The sequence below is a fragment of the Heterocephalus glaber genome, unplaced genomic scaffold (genome assembly GCF_053883595.1).
Source record: "Heterocephalus glaber isolate CG9 unplaced genomic scaffold, H.glaber_assembly_v1.0 deba00001553, whole genome shotgun sequence".
Taxonomy (NCBI): domain Eukaryota; kingdom Metazoa; phylum Chordata; class Mammalia; order Rodentia; family Bathyergidae; genus Heterocephalus; species Heterocephalus glaber.
The window spans coordinates 12103368-12122006 of NW_028258344.1; the positions used below are offsets into that span (position 1 = coordinate 12103368).

General features: G+C 36.8%; 1 protein-coding gene and 1 pseudogene across 2 annotated transcripts in view; one reads left to right on the top strand and one right to left on the bottom strand.

Annotated features, from left to right (window-relative positions):
• The window catches only part of LOC147824140 (uncharacterized), a 206394-nt pseudogene that overhangs the window by 178061 nt on the left and 9694 nt on the right, over nucleotides 1–18639 (top strand). The window lies entirely within an intron of this gene.
• The window catches only part of Cpa6 (carboxypeptidase A6), a 389851-nt gene that overhangs the window by 106283 nt on the left and 264929 nt on the right, over nucleotides 1–18639 (bottom strand). Inside the window, exons 3-5 of the mRNA XM_004842087.3 lie at nucleotides 12581–12705; nucleotides 3826–3940; nucleotides 1830–1931 (exon numbers count right to left, since the gene is read on the bottom strand). Of these exons, the coding sequence (XP_004842144.2) occupies nucleotides 1830–1931; nucleotides 3826–3940; nucleotides 12581–12705 (342 nt within the window). The remainder of the gene's footprint in view (nucleotides 1–1829; nucleotides 1932–3825; nucleotides 3941–12580; nucleotides 12706–18639) is intronic.

An 18639-nucleotide genomic window follows, 5' to 3' on the forward strand; every position in this document is an offset into this window, starting at 1 on the left:
TAAGAAATAGCTATAATTTATTGGTGGATAAAGCCAAACTTAATTAAGCCACAAAATGGAAACAAAATAACTTGATCCGTAGAATTAAGTGGCAGATTTAAAAAGTCCTACTACATCATTATTACTTCTAACCTGGCTTCTAATCTAGTAATCAATAGGTAGCTCTTGGCATTATCTTAATAGAGAATCTAGTTTTCATTCCTTTATTAATTCACTCAACTAATACTTCTAGAAATCTTTTAAAATGTGAGACATTGGCTCAGCCCTGGAGATTCAAAGATGAAAAGACAAAGAATTTACAACCTAGTAAGGAGGGCAGACAGGTAAACATTCAGTCAACATTTATGATGTGAATATCCATAAATTACCTCAGGAAGATGGGGATGTAATGTCAAATTTTCTTGGGGAATAAAAGAAAGTTTCTCATAAGAGGAGTGCTTGAGTACTTGAGCAAGGCTGGAAGCTTGCCTGGTAGACAAATTGGAGGAAGGTATCTTAATCTTGAAAGTGAATCTGAAGATACCATATTTGAGGAACTGCTTCTGGAGTTTAGGGAAGAAGCATCACAAGAAGCTGAACAAAGAGCAGAAGACACATGGAGACTCAGCTTGTGTGTGTGTGTGTGTGTGTGTGTGTGTGTGTGTTTCTGCATGCTTGTGTTAGAGAGCTCACACAGACAGCAGAATGGAGGATAGGTTAGGAGATAATATGGTCAAGGATGGACACCTGCACATAGAATCTTCAGATGAAATTTAGGATGTAGTTTTGTCTTTTCTATGTAGTATGCTAGGGCTTCATGTGTTCTCGGCTCTGTGTTCAGCTTCTCATGCTGTTCCTTCTTCAAAGTTGGGGACTCAAATAGAAGTTCAGTACTGAGGCCATTGTTGCCATAATCCAGGAAGAGCAGGGAGAGAGAAGTTGAGGCAATAGCAGCAAGAATGAGGGAAGAGGTGTGTGTGTGTGTGTGGGGGGGGCTGATTCCAAAGAATTGTCAGCTTTGGGTGGTAAATTTAAGTCAGTGATTAAAATAAAAGAGAAGAGATTTGACTCCTATTCATTGTGCCACTCTGAGCCTGGGGTGCTTTTATGAATATCCAGGTGAGAATGTCAAGTAGGCAATGCTGTATGAATTTAAAGTTCCAAGGAAGGGACTCCACTGCATATAAAGTTCTGGGGGTGACTATTGATAATATGGAACAGAGGTTAGACAGAGTTTGTGGAGGAAAAGTAGAGCAGAGGATAGAGTCCTGAAGATAACCAGAACCTAGAGGAAGGACACAGAGAGAGGAGCCAGAGAATGAGACTTGAAGAAATGGTCAGAGTGATAGGAGGATAATAAACTAGGAGTCAGCACTGACCTTGACAAGGGAAGTTTTGAAGAAATTGTGGGCACAAAAGTCAGAGTCAAATTCTGAACAGAAAGTAGGGAAACAGAGATGATGAATTAGGAAAATATTCTTACATGTTTGGCTAAGAACATAAGGAAAGCTATAGGTCAGTACTAGAAGAGAATGCAGTATTAAGGGATGGGGATAATGCATGCCTTCTTAAGCATTTGTATAATTTTGCATTGGGTCTTCTTAAGTAGTACGAACTTACAAATGATTTGCGTCAGTAACTATATGGATATATAAGAGACAATATTCTCTGGAATACTTAGTGACAAAAATAAAATATGGCTTAAAAACTGGAGGGATTTTTTCCCCCTTAAATTATCCTATGTTACATGAGACTCTATTAAAGATCATTTTGTTTCCTCCCTGTAAGTCAAAGTTGAAAAAGATAAATGCTGGTAAACATTTTATATTTAGTTAACAAGTTCTTTTTACCTTTAAAATAAAGAGAGATCTTCCTTCATATGATCTTCCAATGGAGAACATGTGAATGAGGCTTGAATGAGTTTTATTGAGATGATGCATCCAACTCTGAATCTAAAAGCAGATAAATAAAAACCATGTTGTACTCTCTTACAATAATAGAATTTTTAGAAAACAAAAGGTAACAGGATAACAGTAGTCTCAGATTTCAAAGAGCATATACAAAGTACAAAATGGAATAATTTTTTCTATTTTTTTTCTTTGTGACATAAAATTACACTTTATTTTCCACCTTTACAGATAGTAGTTTATATCTTTATATTTTCTCCCTTTACAACATAACCTCTAACACATGTCATTAATGTCTTGATGACAATTTTTTATAGAAAATTGATGTGTCTGGTTTCTTTTTGAAAATGAAAATTTATTTCCATTTTTCCCACAAGTAGTTAAGAGGAAAAGAAAAATAACCTTCAAAAAAACTATCTAAACTATGTGAAAGTATGAACATTCCACGTATTATAATTTGCCAGTGAACAAAACATGCTAAGAAAAGGCATTATCTTTTTTAATTAAAGGTTATTTTGAGCCCAAGTTGGAGGGTATACTCCAGCGATAGTGATACATTTGCATTGATCCATTTGCACACACTTATCTGTCATCAGGAGAAGGTGTATTTGGGACGGATGAATAAAGTGCTTAGAAAGAAAGGTGACATTTTTGACTTAAAAGCCTTGTAAAGAATAAAGAAGTAACACAAAAGTGTCCTACTGTTCTAAGAGGTGAAAGGATCTGTGCTGAAAAAAAAGTTTTGGAAAGTACCTGTATTTTCTTTTTGTTCTGTTCTTATTTAATCTAATGAGCAGGGTACATACATGCATGTGAACATACATATATATGCATACCTATATCTATTATATTTTTAAATTGGACGTTTTTTCTAGGGATGTTAATAGTACTTCTGTGTGCCAGTGTATCTAAAATTGTTTCTTGCTTCTAATTTAAAGTTTCTAAGTATATTGAGACATAAAATATGTGAAAACAACTTTGAAAGGAGAGTTGACACCAAAAGAACCAAAAATACTTTAAATAGTATAACAAGATCTCATTAATTTTGTGTCTGGTACAATATTCTCTTGTTTAAATTAGGGGAAATATGAAAAACATACAGATTTGTTTATTTTGTCAACAAAATGTCTATCTTATCTATTTGGAGGACTATTTGCCTGACACTTGGGATACAGTGATAAACAAGGAAGAAATAGTTTGCCCTCATGGAACATGCAACTTATTAGGACAGAAGGTCATTAGTTGAATAATCATACAATTACATAACTAAGAACTGTGAAAGGCATCATCTCTGTGTGGTGTGGAGTTAGGTGATACATTAGGGGTTGATGGGCAGAGGGGTTTGCCCAGCCTGGGAGAGTAGAAATATCTTCCTTCTTGCTTAAGTTGATATTTGAAGACTAGCAAGCTGTTGTCAGGTGCACAGTGAAGGATGTGGTGGTGAGGATGAGGTTGCTGTGAGTTTTCTAGATAGAACAAATAACAGCATGTTCAGAGGTCTGTAGGTGCCACTAATGAAGCTTGGCCTCTGGGAAGTCGGAGCTTTGCCAAGGTGCAGGGTAAGTATCAAAATCTACTGTGTTCCTCAACCAAAGCATTGCCCGGACACTCAGGCCAGCTCTACTTTCTGTGCCTTGTCAGTTAAAATGTTTACAGTTATAAATTTAACATTACCTCATTATTCCATTGCATTTCCTATGTCCTTGTGGGGCTGGGTGGGGCAAATCAGGTGAAATTCAGATTGCTTTGCTACTTCTTATGTAGCAGTAAAAGGTTCAATGGAAGAGATGTGTGAACTGAGCTGCCTAAGCCATGCAAGAGTTATATGTCTTCTTCCCACAGCCACTGTCTGCCTTTATGTTTCTTTCCCAATACTGATAGCTAAACAACAAAGATGAACTAGTGAAAAAAACATAGAAAAGCTCCTTTGATTACACACTTCTTCTAAGGAGTGATAAACTTCGTAATTATATTCAGGGAGGGATCTTCTATTTCTCTGGGTTTGCAGGCTGCTTCCATTTTCCAGTGCTTTCTGAAGATCTTCTATGAGGATCCTGGATTTGAAATAATAGAAATGATGAAAAGTAAATTGAGTTAATATGAAAATCAGACAATTCCAAAAACTAAAATCATATATGACAGGAATAAAGAAGTAAGACAGAAGTGTCCCCGTGTTTCATCATGTGAATGGAAAAAGGACAGCCAAGACTGACATTTCTAAAATTACCAAATGTTGAGAAAAATGTTCTTTTTTTAGGAGATAAAAGCTATTAAATAAATGGTAAATTTAAAGTGTAAAATTATAGGTAGATATCCTCAAATAATAGTACTCTACTGATAGCTACCACTGAGTGAGTAGCTACAACCACTGATAATACAAGCCCTGACATTTACTTACCAGGAGCGAGGCACTATGCTGTGCGTTTCATGCACACAATCTTGGTTAATCTATATGGTAGATTCTATTATTATCTCCCTTTTATAAGTGGGGAACTTGAGACTCAAGAGGGTTAAAAATTTGCCAATGTCATTCCAGTGACCAGTGCAGAGCCAGAATTTGAACTTGGTGTGTGAACCTATATTCTTACGACTCCAAGTCCAGTGTGACATAATGAAAACTGAGCCTCAGCTGCCCCTTCCCTCATTCTCTGTCCTGCTGCTTCTATCTATTCACATATGTTTCTTTACAGAGAGACTGTCCTCAGGTTATCATCCAGCACACCTGAGCCAAGACTCAGAGAGAAAAGGGAAAGGATAGAAGCTACAGTTCTCAAGAGGCAACTGAAGTACTCAGAGCTAGAAAAAGTTATCTTGCTGCTAACTTACATCAAAAATGCCAAGAGAAGAGAGGCTCAGCTAGTCAAATGAATGGATTGTAAATTGGAGGTGGAGGCCAGGGCAGGGAATGCCAAGCTCATTCAATGGGTGGAACCAGTTGCAGGGAGTGTGACCAGTGTTCTCAGTGTGACAGCTAGAGGATGTCTTCACAATATTCACATCACCTTAATGAGAACACTGTGAAGTAACAAGGTACTTCATTCACTTGCAATATTTAAAAATGTAAAAGAGCCCTTCAGTGATTTTCCTGGGCTGGCAGGTAGCTGAAAAGCTTTGCTGTCATGTTTTATCTTTCAAAGAACTTGTTGCTTGATGGTTTAAGTGCTGTTAAAATAAGGTGTGATGGCATCTTTAAATGACTTTCAAGGCTGATCTATATAAGCCAATTAATTAAAAAGATTATCTAGAGTCACCTGAATACATACTTTTTGTTCCATGAAGGAAGTAAATTTACTTGGGGTTATGGTAGGTATATGACAGTCCTTTTTGACTTACTTATTATTTATTGAGTACCTGCTGCAGACAAAGCACTAATGAGTTGATCGTTATCTTATTGTTCTTTCTTTGAATCAATTTTCTACTTTAAAATTGGAAATGGTTTTGAAATCAAGATGAGGTGAGGTGGCACAAAGCTTGGTAAATTTTCTTGGCAGCTACTTGCAGTGGCTTAAAATGTAAGTGGAACATTAAGTTGTCAGCCTAAACACCATCAGTATTAGCATTTTTTTCTTCCCAAAGGTAAGAAATTACATGATTAGGTGCCTAGGCTAAAGAACTTTACAATATTGCTGAGGCAGGTCTTAAAGCCAAATGAGTTCTATGTCAATGTCGAAACTTTGTTGTATTAGAAGAGAATCTGAACTGTCCAGAAGAATATGGGTTTGATTATGAATGAGGTGGTTGTAAACTGTCTCCACATTCCAATCATGGTAGGCAACCTTCAGGCATGTTTTCCTAGGCTACTTCTTTCTTTCCCAGGAAACAAAAGAAAAACAATGTAGATAGAATTGTCAAAATCAGCAATATTCACAAAAATCTCCTTCTGAGTGTCCAGTTTGAAAGGTCTGTGGTATTATGTTACAGCCGCCCCAGGGTGCTAATACAGGTTCAGTCACTTAGACTGTACCCTGATACAAGCTCTTAGAGGCTGAGCTTATAATTAAAAATGATTATATTGAAAAATGAGGCCCAGCCTCATTTTCTTTGTCACCTAGTTGACTGGAAACCAGTATACTGGCGATAAACTGTGCAATAGAGTACCAAAATCTTTTATTTACCATTTTTGGTACCAGGGATTGAACTCAGGACCTTGCACTTGCAAGGCAGGTGGCAGAACCACAGAGCTAAATCCCCAGCCCACCAAAATGATCTTTTAAGCTGTTGTATTTTCCTAGTTCCTTACAGTTGATTAAGATTCCTACCCCAATTGGGTACATTCCTATAATAATGAGTACAGCTATTAAAAACTTTCAAAGTGATGTCAGGACTCACTACAAAACTACCTTCACAAAGCTTCCAGGTTAGGAAGTACCATCATAAATGGAAATTTCATTGCCAATTTTTGCAGGCATTTTTGAAATGACTGAATTTTTAACAGCAAAATGAGTCTTCTCATGGAGAGGGCTTGATCACCTAGGGCCCAGACACATGGGGTCACATTATCTCAACTTTATAGATCACTATAGTGATACATTATGCATAGTTGTACAGAATAAATGACAATCTTTTGAAAATACCTGGGGCTACAATAATAAAAGTCAATGAAAATGATCTCTACCTACGCTGCCTGGGAAATTTAATTGACTCTCATGTGTTATTATCTTGGGAGCAACAAAATGAGTAATTCTGAGTGATTATTCTTCATGAGGAGGCAACTGATTTAAAATAATCATTTTTTTAAGACTCTATACTCTGTGACACAAAGTGTGATATTTTACTCTATATCAGTTCCACATGACCAATATTTAATGGCAGAAAATAGAGACTTGTTAAAGTAACTGGCATTATTTTTTTTCTACTGAACAATAATTAATAAAACATGTGAGTTGTTACTGGGCACCTAGAGATATAATTGCCAAGCTTTTTCTTGCCAAGTATTCAGAAAATCAAAGCACGTCTTCAAAGCTACAGCAAAGACTAAAATGTGTCCAATATGAAAAATAGTTTTATGCACATCTGTGATTCTGTCTAGAAGCACAGCTAAAACACGTTTGTACAGAAAGCAGATCAGTATTTTAATAAGGCTGTAAATTTTTCTCTGACAAGATAGTATTTGTGTGGACCAGGATCTCACTGCCATTTTGCACCTTTTGGTCCAGGCTTCCAAAAAGTCCAGTGCTATCACTGTTGACTCACAGAGCCATCAGCTTACTCAGGCTGACCCATCTGCCAATTTTGACAGTATGATGACCTGCTAAAATGTTGGAGTGGTTAAGAATAATTATTTACAGTTATGCCTCTTAGCCCTGAAATTCTAGGATTCCCAATGAAAGATAAGCCATTACTTTTTTTTCCCCATTAACTTTATTGGTACATTTTAGGTATAAAATACAGTCACATTCATCACTGGGATCTTGTAGCATTACATGAGTCTCTTGGTTCTTATTTTTTTTCCCCTTCTCTTGCCCTCCCTTCATCCCCTCCACCCTTCCCTATTTGCAAAGACCTTGTTTCCATTTTTTTCCTCTTCCCACATTTTTTTCCTTTCCCTTTTTTCCCTCCCCCTACCCCTCCCAATTCCCCTGCTCTTTTAGACCTTTTCTTCTTGTTACACAATATCAGTTATACATTTTTAAAATTACAATATCAAGATCTAGGAGACATTACCACAGATTTTACAGAATTTAAAAGGATACAGACAGCATATTACAAAAATCTTTTTTGAAATAAATTTGACAACTTCTAAGAAGTACCTTGGAAGACAAATTAATGAAACTAACTCTGGAGGAAATATAAAATTTGAATAGCACCGATTAAAGAAAGTATATTCCTAGCTTGAAAACCTACCTATGTGACAACAGCAGGCTCATAAACATTTTAACTGATAAATTATATCAAACAATTAAAGCAGAAAAAAGAAGGAACACTTCCCCCCTCATTTTAGGAACTCAACATTGTGCTAATCCTAAAACTGGATAAAGATAATAGAATAAAAAAGTATGGACATAGATAGAAATTTGTTTAACAAAAAAACTATTAGAAGTCAGATCTGGCAGTATGTAGAAAGTGGTTTTGTTATAGGGATGGAAGTGTTGGTTCAGCATTGGAAGATCCACCCCCAAAGGTCATCATTTTAACAGAGGAAAGGAGAAAACCATATGATCCTGTCACTAGTTGGAGAAAGAGTATTGGACTAAATTCTATAGCTGCTCATGATAAAAGCTATCAGGAGACTAGAAGTAGAATAGAACGTTCTCAACCGATCAAAGACATGTACTCCGTACTTCCAAAAAACCTCCTTCTATGAATGGAGATGATACAATGCTTTCTCCCTAAAGTGGGGAACAAGGGCAGATATGCTTACTCTTTATCTGTACATTAAACTTTGAAACCTAGGCCCCACCAAAATAGTCTGGCAATAAAATGACACAACTAGGATAGGATTGGCATGGCAGAAGCAAAATCTTTACATGTAGATGAAATGATCATCTACAGAGAAAATACTAAGAAATCTCTAGGAGCCCCTAGAACTTGTACTGGAATTTAGCAGGATTAGAAAACAGAAGGTATATATAAAAATTCAGATCTGTGTATACTTGCTATAAATGAAGAATTGGATATTGAAATTTAAAAGTTATGTAGGAGTACAAGGGACCTAGAAAAGTTAAAAACAAAAACAAAAACAGCGTTGGAAGATGTTTAGTACCTAATTTTAAAACTTCTTCTAAAGCTACAGTAATCAAGGCAGTGTTGGCGTAAGGAAAGACATATAGATCATTTGAATAAAACAGAGAATCTAGAAATAGAACCACATATATGGTCCACTGAGTTTTGAAAGATTATTTAACATTAGCATTTTATAGAATATAAACTCAATTTAAGAGCTGAGGAAGAGATAGTGTTTGCAGCAAACGGCACTAGAACACCTGATATCTGTATATAAAAAATTAACCTCAACCCTTTTTTTCCATACATGAAAATAACTTGAAGGGATCTATGAACCTAAATAAGAAAGCCTAAAAGTATGAAACTTTAAGAAGAAATTATAAGGGAAAATATTTATGAATTCGGGGTAGGCAAGAACTACCTAGGATACAAAAGACATGATGTATAAAAGACAAAAATTGATAAATGAGATTCCATCAATATTTAGAACTTTAAATGACATCATTAAAATGAAAAGCAGTCCTTAAACAGACCATATTTACAATGTATATAATCTATGACCAGAATATATAAAGAACTCTTACAGCTCTTTAATAGACAACCCAATTAAAATGTAGACATAAGAAGATGATAAATAGCCAGTATAGCACAAGGAATGGTGTGCAACTCTAGAATCAGAAAAATACTAATCAATACAATAATAAGATTGAATTCCACACTCATTAGGGAGATGAAGTTCAAAGTTTTAAAACCCTTGTCATGACTTTTTCTTTTTGTTGCATTCTCCCCCTTTGCGTTTAATTTGTCACGTCCAATGGATTCATTCTGCTGGATTTTCTGGGGTTGTGATCCTCATTGTCTTTTCCTAGGGCATTGTCTAAAATTTTTTGGAGTGCCGGTTTGGTATTCATGAAGTTCCTGAGGTGCTCTTTATCATGAGAGTATCTTATTTCTCCATCAATTGTGAAAGATAGTTTTGCAGGGTACATCAGTCTGGGTTGGAGGCTGTTTTCCTTTAGGGCTTGAAATATATCACTCCAAGCTCTTCTTGCCTTGAGGGTTTGCATTGAGAAGTCTGCTGTGATTCTGATGGGCTTTCCTTTGTATGTGATTTGTTTCTTTTCTCTCACTGCTTGTAGAATTCTGTTCTTCTGTTGGATTTCTGGAATCCTAACTATTTTATGCCTATGTGTAGATTTTTTTTGATTAAGGCTAGCTGGAGTCCTGTATGTCTCATTTGTCTGTATGTCAAGTTCTTTTCCCCTGCTTGGGAAGTTTTCTGCCATTACTTCTGTGAACAGTTTTTTTACGTCATCTGCACTGTCTCCTCTTTCTTCATTGACTCCAATCAGTCTTATGTTATTCTTGTTTGCATCATCTAGCAGCTGCTGGATTGATTTCTCATGTTCCCTTACAATTTTAAAGCAATTTTTCTTTTCCTCCTCACTAATTGCAATCTTATCTTCTATATGTGAAATTCTATCCTCACATTGGTTCATTCTGCTGCGCAGACTTTCAGTGGAGTTTTTAATCTCTTGGAAATCTGTTTGTATCTGTTTTGTGGATTCCATTTGTTTCCTATTGTGGGATTCCATCATGTTCCTCAGATCCTCTAGTCTTTAAATCTGTGTCCTCTCTAGATTTATTAATCATGTCTTGCACCATGAGCAAAATCTTTGCTGTTATCTGAGTAATTATTTCTGATTTCATTTTTCCCAGATCCTCTTTTGTTGCCAGTTCAGAGAGTCCAGGTGGTTGAGTAACAGATTTTTCCATCTCGTTTCCCTTTGGGGTTGCTGTAGGTGATCTGGAAGTCTGTTTTTGAGGCTTGTTTATGTGTTTTCTCATTTCCACGGGGGGGCAGGGTGTGCTTCTGGTGCCCACGTGGCTCACCTTCTCTGCCCTAGGAGCCTGGGATGGCAACTGGGGAGCTTCCTTCCAGGTGCTGGGACCGGCTGAGCTTCTCTCAAAGCCATTACTCTTTGTTTCATTAATTCATCACACTACTGTTTTTCTTCCCGGATGTTCCACCAACCTCCTTCTCTCCACCATCCCTTTCCCCTGTCGCCACTGGAAGCCCTTTTCCATTGTTAACAAACTTCCTATGTCCTCCTCTTTTCAGAGAACTCTTCCTTTTCATATTCTTGCCTAACTGGAAATTTGACTCTTATGGACACATTTTCTTTTGTGAACATCTACCTCCACACTCTCTTCCTATCTAATATGGGCCCGAAGGGAGGGAGGTCATTGGTCTCCTGGACCCTTATTTCTGCTTCTGCACTGATCTTCTAACTTTGGGAAAGGTCATCCTTTCTTCAGTGTCACACAACTCTTGTTACTTTTCTCTAACTCTTGGCTACACTCTTTACCTCTACGTTTGTCACTAACAGAGGAGATTCAAGACTGTACTGGTCATTCCCTAGTAATTTAGACCTTCTTTTTTCCCTTTTCCTTTTCTTTTCTTCCCTCCTTTCTCCTCTCCCTCCCTCCATTCCTCCCTCCACACCATTCTTTCTTCTTTCTTCAGTAGTGATGTTTGAGCCACCCAAGATCTTCATGCTGAGCTACATCCACAGCATTTAAAAATTTTTCTAAAAATTCTTTTTGAGACAAGACTTACTAAATCCCAGGCTGGGCTCTTCCCTCTTTATCTGAATGAGATCCACAGATGCATACTTCATGAGTACCTGGGGCTTCAACTTTCTCACTTATCTGATCATTCTATATTTCTATTCAACACATTCTCAACTCTATATCAGTGCTATCTTCTTTCTTCTCAGAAGCAACTAGTTTTATTGGTTCTCACCTTGGTTTTTTTCTTGGCACCACTTTTCAAAACCTGGTGTTTTTTTTTTTCACTTTTGGCAGATATTCTTACTTACCCCAATGAGAAAATCACCAGCTATCACTTTCAAGCTGTGCATTTTCCTCTTTACAATCTTAAGTGGACACACATTTACTTCTTCAGTCTTAGAGGATGAGGTGTTCCTACTGTTCAAACTCACCCCTCCACCTGTGCATTGTCTCCCTCAAGACATGGCACAATTTTTCCCTACTGGCACAAATCCTAAGTCTTCCAAGTAGACTGTCCCAGGGATAAGGAAAGTGATGAAGACATATTTTGTGATGCCCAAGGCTATATCTCCCAACCCAGTTCCTCCACTGATGCTTTCTCTGCTTTCTGGATGCCTTAAGATGAGCAGCTTTCCTCCGCTATGCCCCTCTGCTATGCTATCCTACTTTGGAGCCAGAGCAAAGTATGGACTGAAATCTGTACAAACTGTGAGCCAAAATAAACCTCTTTTTCTTTTTTGTGTGTATTGGCTGTTGTGTCCTAGTGATAAGAAAAGTAACTAAGACCCAGTCCTTGATGCTACATCATTTTGTGGTACTTATTCTCTGTCTCTCTCCTTATTCTAATAGCTAAGAGTTGTAGTCTGCTCTCAGGTCTGACCTTCTACTCACTTCTCTGTCTTCTGCTTATATTGTCCACAGAGGCAGCACTACTCACAAGATAAGGTCTGGGCTGCTTCTCTTGCTCAGAAGACTTTCTACCAGTTTTCCTCCCCTTCCCTCTCCAGTATCTTTTCTTCTCCAATCTAACTTGCATTTGTACACGGTAACACTGCACCACCACTCTGCTGCTTCTTCCTTTGCTTGCATTGTCACCTTTGCCTGCAGATTCTGAGTCTCATCCTTATCCTGGCTGATATGGCTCCTGCAGAAAGCCTTTTCCTTCCCTGCCTTCCCATCACCCACTAGGCATTGCCAGGCTGCTCTCCCTTCTTCACACAGAAAGCAGTATGTGTTGACACTGATCCTGTAATGGCAACAGTGAAATGGTATGTTTATGTTGCTGCTCCTAGCCCACATTGGACTAATAAGCTCTTCAAAGGTGACTATATTTGTGTAGTTTTCTCAAAATTAAAAATGAAAACTCTGTCATAAGCACATATATAATCTGAATGTAATGGTCATTCAGTTCAATTTAGTACAAATAAATTTTGTAGCAAGTGAAAAGGAATGCTTACTTGTATTTGATGTTGGCTTCCTGGAAGAAGGCTAACAGAGCCTGGGAAGCATTTTGGGGAATATGGACATCAGTAACTGTCCCCTCTGACACATAGATGATACTGCTGGGCTGCCACAGGTCCACCTGTAGTACAGGAACAAACCTGTAATTCACATTCAATGTAGGTGGGGGAAAATCCATGCCATAACATCACACATATCATCTTATTTGAGTACAATAACACCAAACACTTTTGTGGGATTAGACTCAATGTTTACAATGTGAGGGTAAGACTTCTAATTGATCTTGAATTTGAGCTTGAAATTTTATTATACCCTCATACAATTTGATCTTAATTCACAAGTGATAGTTTGAAGACCAATACATTAAAAACCACATGGTAAAAACGAGGTAAAGTAGTGTTAATTATAACTTTGATATCATTTTAAAGTTATTTATTGTATAAATATTTGAATAACTGTCAGAAAGAGAAAGATATAAATTATTCTTCATCCTATCACACAGGAAAATTGATAGCACTGGTCTTTTTTTTTTTTTTCCAGTTCTGGGGATTAAAACTAGGTCCTTGTATATGCTAGGCTAGTGCTTTATCAATGCTCTCCATCACCAGTTCAATGTTTGGCAACTTTAAATGGAACATTTTCCAGGTAGCTTCTCCTCCATTAACTCATACCTTTCTACAATTTCTATTCAGTCTTCACATGCCAGTAAGAACCTCTCTTCTCAGGTAGGCTTTGGCAGGTAGGGTGTGTCTGCTTGCCACAGTTTCTAGTATGCCTGCAATTTCTTTATTACTTACCTTTCTTTTACCAGAATGCAAGCTCTATGAGGGCCAAGGATTTGTGCATTTGGTTACAACCAAAAACAATATCAGCAACTCAGCGAGTATTTGGTGCTTAAGTGTTGACCTCTTCCTTGTAGTTGTTTGCTACACATCCACTATGTTTTTAGTATTTTGTAGAAAAGTAGGAGACATGTTTGTTTGCCATACTTTAGTGTTCCTAGTGCCTTGGTCAGTGTTTGTTCCTGGTAGAAGCTCTGCCATCGAGTGTAAAAGAACTTAGCAGAGAGAAAGGAGCACTTTATCTTCTGCAGGAGCTAAGAGACCATGTCCAGTTAGGCACAGTTGATTCCTATGGCCCTATCTCTCTTCCTGCTTTGGTTCTTGGTCCTGCTGCAGGGCCTTGATGTTTGCTAAGCCCTTATCTGATAAAGTCTGTTACTTTACCTTCTCTTAGGTATCACTGTAGGGAAGTGCTGAAGACCAGAAATACTTTTTTTGATCAAGAAAGTAAATGTTTCATGGTATAGTTTCATCTGGGAGAGGATAGTCAGAGTTTTATTTCTGGGATAAGAGTTTATCTGTTTTCTTTCAGGCAGCTGACTCCTTCACTAATTTGCAAGGGCAAATCTGACTCAGCTAACAAGCCAGTCCATGACCATAGAGAAACAGAAATTGGGACTGTAATGGATGCTGAGAGGTCATTTGATCCATCTGTCAGCCCTTGGGCAAGGATACATCTAGGACTGCACCAAACTGTCCGCAATAGATATGTCTAAAGCATGTGTCTTAAGTCTCCAAAAGGAGGAGAGTTGACAGCACCCTAATTTAACTGATATCCACATTTAGCAAGAGTGTCAGACATTTTTCTTAATTCTTTATATTGCAGCACAGTTTCATTTTTTTTCTTGTTTCATTACTTGTTCAGGAAAGCCTGGTTTCTTGCCTTTGTAAGATAAAGTGTGCTGCTATCTTTCACTTTTCTTTGTACATTAGATTTTCTAACATTTAATCATCTTTAGGGCTTGCCTCTAAACTCATGCCAGAGACAGAGTTTTGATTTTTTTTTTGCTTAAATTCTTTTACTGGTACATTTTAGGTATGCAGTATGTTTAGATTTATCATTGGGTACTTGTACCTGTACATGATGTATCTTGGTTCTTATTTTTTCCCCATTCCCTGTGCTCCCTTCACCCCCTCCACCCATCCCTATTTACAAAGACTTTGTTTCCATTTAAGGAAAGAAGGGAAAGAAAAAATTATAAGACAGATTTTTTATTTTAAGGGTAACAGTTTGCTGTTAATGGATACAAGAAAATTGTCCTATATTCAGAGGATAGAGAGCCACAAGTACCTAAAAAATGTGAATTACTAAACTGGAGATGAGTGCTATTTTCTGAAGTACATGCTAAAAAAAAGGATCCTTACCCTATAGAAGACAGTAGCTTCCCCACAAGAAAGAGAGAGCCTCAAGAAAGTAACACAGCCTTAAGACCTCAAGAAGTCTTTCTAGGAAACTAATGTTTTCAGAAAGCAGTTGGCCTGGGCCGGGGATTTTGCTAGTGGCACTGTGCCTGCTTTCCTAGTGCAAGGTCCCGAGTTTGATCCCTGGTACCAAAAGGAAGACAAAACAGAAAGCAGTTGGCCTGAAGGGAAACTAATAAAAAAGGATATGAAAAATCAGAAATTCAAGATCTGGCAATATCAGCTGAGTGACTTGTGTGGAGGTTTTAACAATTCTCAGCCTCAGTTTTCTCATCTGTTTGTGAAGATTTAAAAAACCTACCTAGAGTTTCTTGCGGAGGGTTAATTGGAATATGGAAGTAAAACACATACCAGAGTCTGGCACACAGTATGAGGTTAAAAGCTATATAAAGATAGCATTATCCCGATGCCAAAACCAGACAGTGACACACACACATACACATACACACACACACAACAACTACACACCAACATCCCTGATGAACATATACATAAAAGTTCTAACAAAGTACTAGCAAATAGAATTCAACAGTAAATGAAAAATCATTCATTATGATAAAGTTAGATTTATTCCAAGGATGCAAGTTTGGTTCAACACATGAAAATCAACAAAATTAATACATAAAATCAACATAATGAAGGATAAAAAATCATATGATCATTTCAATAGATATAGAAGAAGCACTTGATAAAATTCAACATCCCTAAATGATGAAAGCTGTAAACAAATTAAGTATAAGAGAATGTTATCTCAATATAATTAGGGCTAGATATGACAAACTCACAGCCAATATCACACTAAATGAGGAAAAGCCGAAATGATTTCCTCTAACAAAAGGAACAAGAGAAAGGTGTCCATTCTCACCACCCTTATTCAGTATATCACTAGAAGTCTCAGCCAGAGAAAGTGAGTGAGAGAAAGAAATAAAAGGCAGACAAATGAAAAAGGAAAAGTCAAATTATCTGTTTGCATATGATATGATTCTATGTACAGAAAAACCTAAAGATCCACCAAAAGATTGTTAGAGTTTATAGAGGAATTCAGTAGAGTTGCAGAATGAAAAGATTAATATATAAAACTTAGCAATACTTTTGTTCATTAATAACAAACTTACTGAAAGCCAGGTATGGCAGTACATGATAGTAATCCCAGTAGTCTGGGAGGCCTAGGCTGTTTCAAAATAAAAATTATAAAAGGGCCAGTGATATAGCTCAGTACAAAGGCCCTGGGTTTACTCTCAAGTAGTACAAAATAAATAAACACAAACATCAACTTGATGAGAAACAAACCATGAAAGCAATCCCATTCACAATAGCTACAAAAAAGGAGGAGGAGAAAAGGGAGCTGAGAAGGAGCTAGTTCAGAGAAGGAGTTCTCGCCTAGCATTCATGAGGCACTGGGTGCAATCTCTAGTAGCACAATAAACAAGCAAACAAACCAATATACCAACCCAGGAATAAATTTAATCAAGAAAATAAAAATCTCTGCAATGAAAATTATAAAATGCTGATGAAAAAATTAAAGAAGACACAAAAATTTCTGTTTATGAGGTAGAATTAATATTATTAAAATGTCTATACTACCTAAAGCAATTTATAGATTCAATGCAAACATGGAAAACCACTAGTGATATTCTTCAAAGAACTAGAAAAACAATGTAAAATTCATATGGAAGTGCAAAAGACCCTGCTAGCTAAAGCAATTTTGAATAAAAAAGAACAAAGCTGGAGGCATCACAATATGTTATTTCAAGACATACTATAGAATCATAGTAACTAAAACAACCTAGTACTGGTGTAAAAATAAACATATATACCGAAGAAACAGAAGAGCAGTTCCAGAAATAAATTTAGGCATCTACAGTCAAATGATTTCAACAAAGGCATCAAAATCGTACATTGAAAAGGACTTTTCAATAAATCATGCTAGGAAAACTGGATGTCCATATGTAGAATATTGAAACGTAACTCTTATTTCTCACTCTGTACAAAAACAAAAATGTAAGGCCTGAAACTATGAAGTCACTGTAAGAAGACATAGAGGAAATATTTCAAGACATCAGTATAGGCAATGATTTTTTAGAGATGACCCTAAAAGCACAGAGAATAAAAGCAAAAATAGACAAATTGGATTATATTGAACTAAGAGGCTTCTATACAGCAAAGTAAATAGACAAAATGGGAGAAAACATTTCATAGCAATTTATCTTACAAGGATTAATATCTAGAATAAATAAAGAACTCAAAAGCTTGGCAACAAAGAACAAGTAATCCAATTTTTTAAAATGGGCAAATAATCTGAGGAGATGCTTATCACAATAAGAAATACAAATGGTCAATCAATAGTTCATATTCAAAGAAAAGGAGATTAGCATACCAAAGAGATACTTGTACTCCCATTTTTACTGTAGCACACCATTCACCACAGCTAAGACATGAAATCAACCTTGGTGTTCATCAGTGAGTGATGGATAAAGAAAATGTGGTGTATATACAATGTGGTGCATAAAGAAGAATTAAACTCTGTGATTCACAGCAAAGTAGATGAAACCGGAGGACATTATGTTACGTGAAATAAGCCAGACGCAAAGATACTATTGTATGTTTTCTTTCATATGTGGAGGTTAAAAAAATATGGTCTCAATATAGAATAAGGATTACTAGAAGTTGGGAAGTATAGTGGTGGGGAAAGTGGATAAAAAGAGGTTGGATAATGGGTATCAAGACTAAATAGCAGGAATAAGTTCTAGTGCTTCACAGTACACTTGGGTGACTGTAGTTTATAATTACTTATGATACAAAGACTTGGAAGAAAGTTAAGGACAAAAATTCTACTTTGTGTGTTTCTGGTTAAGGTGAAGAATATGATAAAGTTATTGCCTTATTTAGGGAGATTAAAACCTAGGATAGCTTTAAGGGGATGGGGCTGAAAGCAGTAATAAACCAAGAATATGAACAAAGCAACAGTGTTTCCTAGCACAAAGGCAAATAGGTTGATGGGCTTTGGAGTCTGACTCCATAGGATCAAATTTAGTCTGTGTGATTTGGGGCAAGTTCCTTAACCTCTCTGGTCCTTGCTTTACTGGTAAAAGTAAAATGATAATTACATCTTCCTTGTTGATCAATATTTAATCATGTTGGTGGTTGCTATTTTTGTTATTATTCTATAATACTTAGATTATAGAAAATGCAATGATGACAAGGATGAATTCTAGAGCCAGACAGCCTGGGTCTGAATTCTAGCTTTGCCACTTACAAATTGTGTGACTCTGGACAATTAGCTTGCTCTCCATTTCTCTGCCTCAGTTTCCTCATTTATAGGATGGTAATATGAATAGTATATTTTTCATAGATTTATTAGGCTTAATAAATTTATATATACCAGGCATTTAAAAGAATTTATATATATCAGGCACATAAAAGAGAGCCTGATGACTTGAGGGTATTTATTGAAATGATAAATGTTTCAAAATTTCTTTTCAATTAAAAAACTCCTAACTCAAGGATGAATTAATTAATTCATAATTAATTTATGGCACAAATTTTATTGTTCTTCTGGTTCTTGTGCTATGCTTACTTTGTGGCCAGGCCCACTTCTGAGGACCACCCCATCTGTCTCTTAGGCCCAAGGCTGCCTACACCTCTGGTTCAGGTATCACTGGGACTCTTTGACCTTCAGTTTCAAGGTGAGTACCATAGGTGGATGTGGGGAGACATTTGAGGTGTTTCTTCAATTTATAACAGATGGCCTGTCCCTCAGCTGCCTGAAATAGCACAGAAGCAGGGAAGAG